The 3,075-nt window shown below is 35.9% G+C and overlaps 1 protein-coding gene across 1 annotated transcript in view; it reads left to right on the top strand.

The window, feature by feature from the left end:
• The window catches only part of LOC107563428 (heat shock factor protein 5-like), a 4,834-nt gene extending 2,267 nt beyond the window's left edge, over positions 1-2,567 (top strand). Inside the window, exons 2-4 of the mRNA XM_016248305.1 lie at positions 1,599-1,868; positions 1,979-2,401; positions 2,523-2,567. Of these exons, the coding sequence (XP_016103791.1) occupies positions 1,599-1,868; positions 1,979-2,401; positions 2,523-2,567 (738 nt within the window). The remainder of the gene's footprint in view (positions 1-1,598; positions 1,869-1,978; positions 2,402-2,522) is intronic.
• Positions 2,568-3,075: the final 508 nt, after the last annotated feature.

The following is a 3,075-nucleotide window of genomic DNA, read 5'->3' on the forward strand; positions in this document are numbered from 1 at the left end:
AAAAAGTAACTTGCGTTACTTATTTGAAAAAGTAACTCTGATATTCTCATCAATTAAAAAGTAATGCGCTACTTTACTAGTTACTTGAAAAAAGTAATCTGATTACGTAACTCGCGTTACTTGTATGAACAAAGTATGAGTGGTGACCAGTGTTGGGGGTAACGCATTACAAGTAACGCAATCAGATTACTTTTTTCAAAGTTTCTGACCTTCGATGATCCAGTTCAAGCGTACTAATAAGCACAAATTACTCTAGACGAACATTTGTGTGTTTGTTTATTGCTGAAGAGTGTTGAAATCTTCTTCTGCGTTCTACTGTACGGACGTAAATGTACTTTCCCTTCAGCCTGAGGCTTATTCATTTCACTTTAGGCGTGAAAGGCTTTTATATTTGCCAAAAATTGTAAATTTTTATTTTAAAAACAAACAAGCAAGCCCTGCCCAGATTTAAAAAGTAACGTAACGCATTACTTTCCATAAAAAGTAACTAAGTAACGTAATTAGTTACTTTTTTATGGAGTAACGCACTATTGTAATGCATTACTTTTAAAAGTAACTTTCCCCAACACTGGTGGTGACAGCTCTCCTCAATACGGCACATGCATGTCTGGAGGAGTTACAATTTTAATTGTTTATGTTGAGTATCATATGATGCATCAGGCTTTTATGGCTCATGATATAATGAGAATATGGAGTTAAAAAACTCTCAAACATAGCAAAAAAATATGCAATTTAGTGCAGATGCTCATATAAATCAATGAGATCTTTATAACAGTATAGCATACTTACATAAAAGGATATAAATATCAGTCATCACTCTATTTCTCCAATAATATGTCTTAGTAAGATGACATTGAAATGATCCAAACATATAATGCAATGCAATCCAGTGCTGATTGAGAGATGAAGAAATAAACGCTCCTCAAAAGCCAGATGATCAGATTTTGAGACGCAATGATTTTTCAAAAAAAAAAAAAAAGATTGATGGAGAATCAAGTAAAGCCGAGCTGCTTCAGTCCAGTAAGTGTTCATCTGGAAATATGAGTTAAGTTATTCTTACATTTACTTTATAAAAATCGAAGCACAAAAAAAAAAACACGTGCGTCCAAAAACGTAATGAAAAACTTAATAAAAATATTAATTTGTCATTACATCCAATGAGTTTTAGCATTTAATGAGATCAGTAAAAATCAGTCTTTAGTGCTTCAGTTCATAATTCAAAAGTATGTCGTTGGTTCTGAAGACACTGCAGTAATTATTATAGTGAAAACTCATAATAGTTTTTTTATATGGTGTTGGGTGTTTCCCGTGAAACACTAACAGTGTTATCAACAAGTCAGTTCCACTTTTTTCCATACATCAAATTCAGTTGGAATTTTGCTTGGTTCTTTATAAAAATGTATATTGTATCAGGATTTGACTCTGGCCCTCATGCATGCTAACATAAAATGACACCTCTAGAATATCATAATTTACAGTCTTAGGAAGAAGTGCCAGAACTGACACCTCGAAAATAAATTTTTGTAGCTTTCAATGGTCTGTAAACTTCTCAAAAGCTCCTTTATACTCGCTTCTTAGGTTCTGCAGACCCGAATCAGCATTTCGGTTCTGTATCCCATCAGCAGAAGGGGTCTGACCGAAGCCCGATCCCTCCACGCTCCTGGATCTTTCCTTACAGTGATGTGCCTCCCTTCTACTCTAACAAAGGCATCCCGGTTTCTGTCATTCGCCTCAATCCGTACAGCACTTCTCACAGGGTTCAGTGCGGTCCCGGCGGTCTGTTTCCACAGGAGCCTAAATATATACCTCAGCAGCTGTCCTATCCCTCAGGATTTTACTCGCCAGGTACTGACTTACTTTATCTTACAGTGCATTAAACTCATTTTCCACAGGAAAAGGACTCACAAAAAAACATTAGTTGTTTTGCAATAATTATATTTAATATAATACAACAATACTTTCATTCTCATTACTCCAGCAGAACTATTCAGTGAGCCACCATCACAACAGCATCCAAACCGCAAACTGGCCCGCACACGTTACAGCTGAGTCTCAGAGGGGCGACGTAAACCTCGACAGGGTGTTCCAGATGGTGGATGAGTTCCAGGGTTTGCCCAACGTCCATGTAGTCCGAGTGGGCACCCCTGTGAAAGGCCAGCACACCTCCAGCCCAACTCTCTACACTTTACCTGCTGCCTCTAAACCTGAACCTGACGGTCCTCAGAGCTCCAGGATAGACACTGCGGCATCCAGTCCTGTGAGAGACGAGCGTCCCTCTGCCATGGCCTGCAGTGTGGGCACGCAATACATCAAACTGGAGTCTGAGGGACATGAAGTTGAGAAGCAAGGAACCAGCCAACTCAAAGAAGATGATTCAGCATCTCTGGAGGCCTTAAAAAAGGTCAAAAGACACTTGTATCATCTTAGTTGGTCTTTAAGTGTGTGTTGTTGTTGTTGTGTGTTGTCAAAATTAAAATTGAGCCTTCATGGATTGATGCTATAACTCAATACTCTGTGATCAGGCTGCTACAGATCAGAAAGTGACTCAGGAAAGCATCAGAAACTGAGAGCAGAGCAAGACTCACTGCAGCTGCTTTAGGTAGGACAGTTTCAGATTATATCACACCCTCAAATTATGTTTTTACACAATCATTCAGATTTTTTTATTGTACATTTTTATGACTTTATGGTTGTTATGATCCACAGAAGACAGGCAGGATTCATCAGCATATGCAAATGACAAGCATCATAAAGTTATTATTTAATTAACAGTATTTATTATTAATGATTAATAAAGTATTATTATTAGTTATATTCGTTATTTACAATATTTTAACAATTGTATGAACTATTTAAGTAAGTTTTGAAGATTTGAAGTAGTGTTAAGTTAATATTGCATGCTGTTTTTTTTTTTAAGTTGTTTTCGCACAAAAGTTTCTGACTAATTTTAATGGCACATGCTTAAAATGCCTACAGTGAATGTGATATTATTTATCATATATATATATATATATATATATATATATATATATATATATATATATATATATATATATATATATATATATATATATA

The sequence above is a fragment of the Sinocyclocheilus grahami genome, unplaced genomic scaffold, assembly GCF_001515645.1.
Source record: "Sinocyclocheilus grahami isolate Dianchi unplaced genomic scaffold, SAMN03320097.WGS_v1.1 scaffold875.1, whole genome shotgun sequence".
NCBI classification, from domain to species: Eukaryota; Metazoa; Chordata; class Actinopteri; order Cypriniformes; family Cyprinidae; genus Sinocyclocheilus; species Sinocyclocheilus grahami.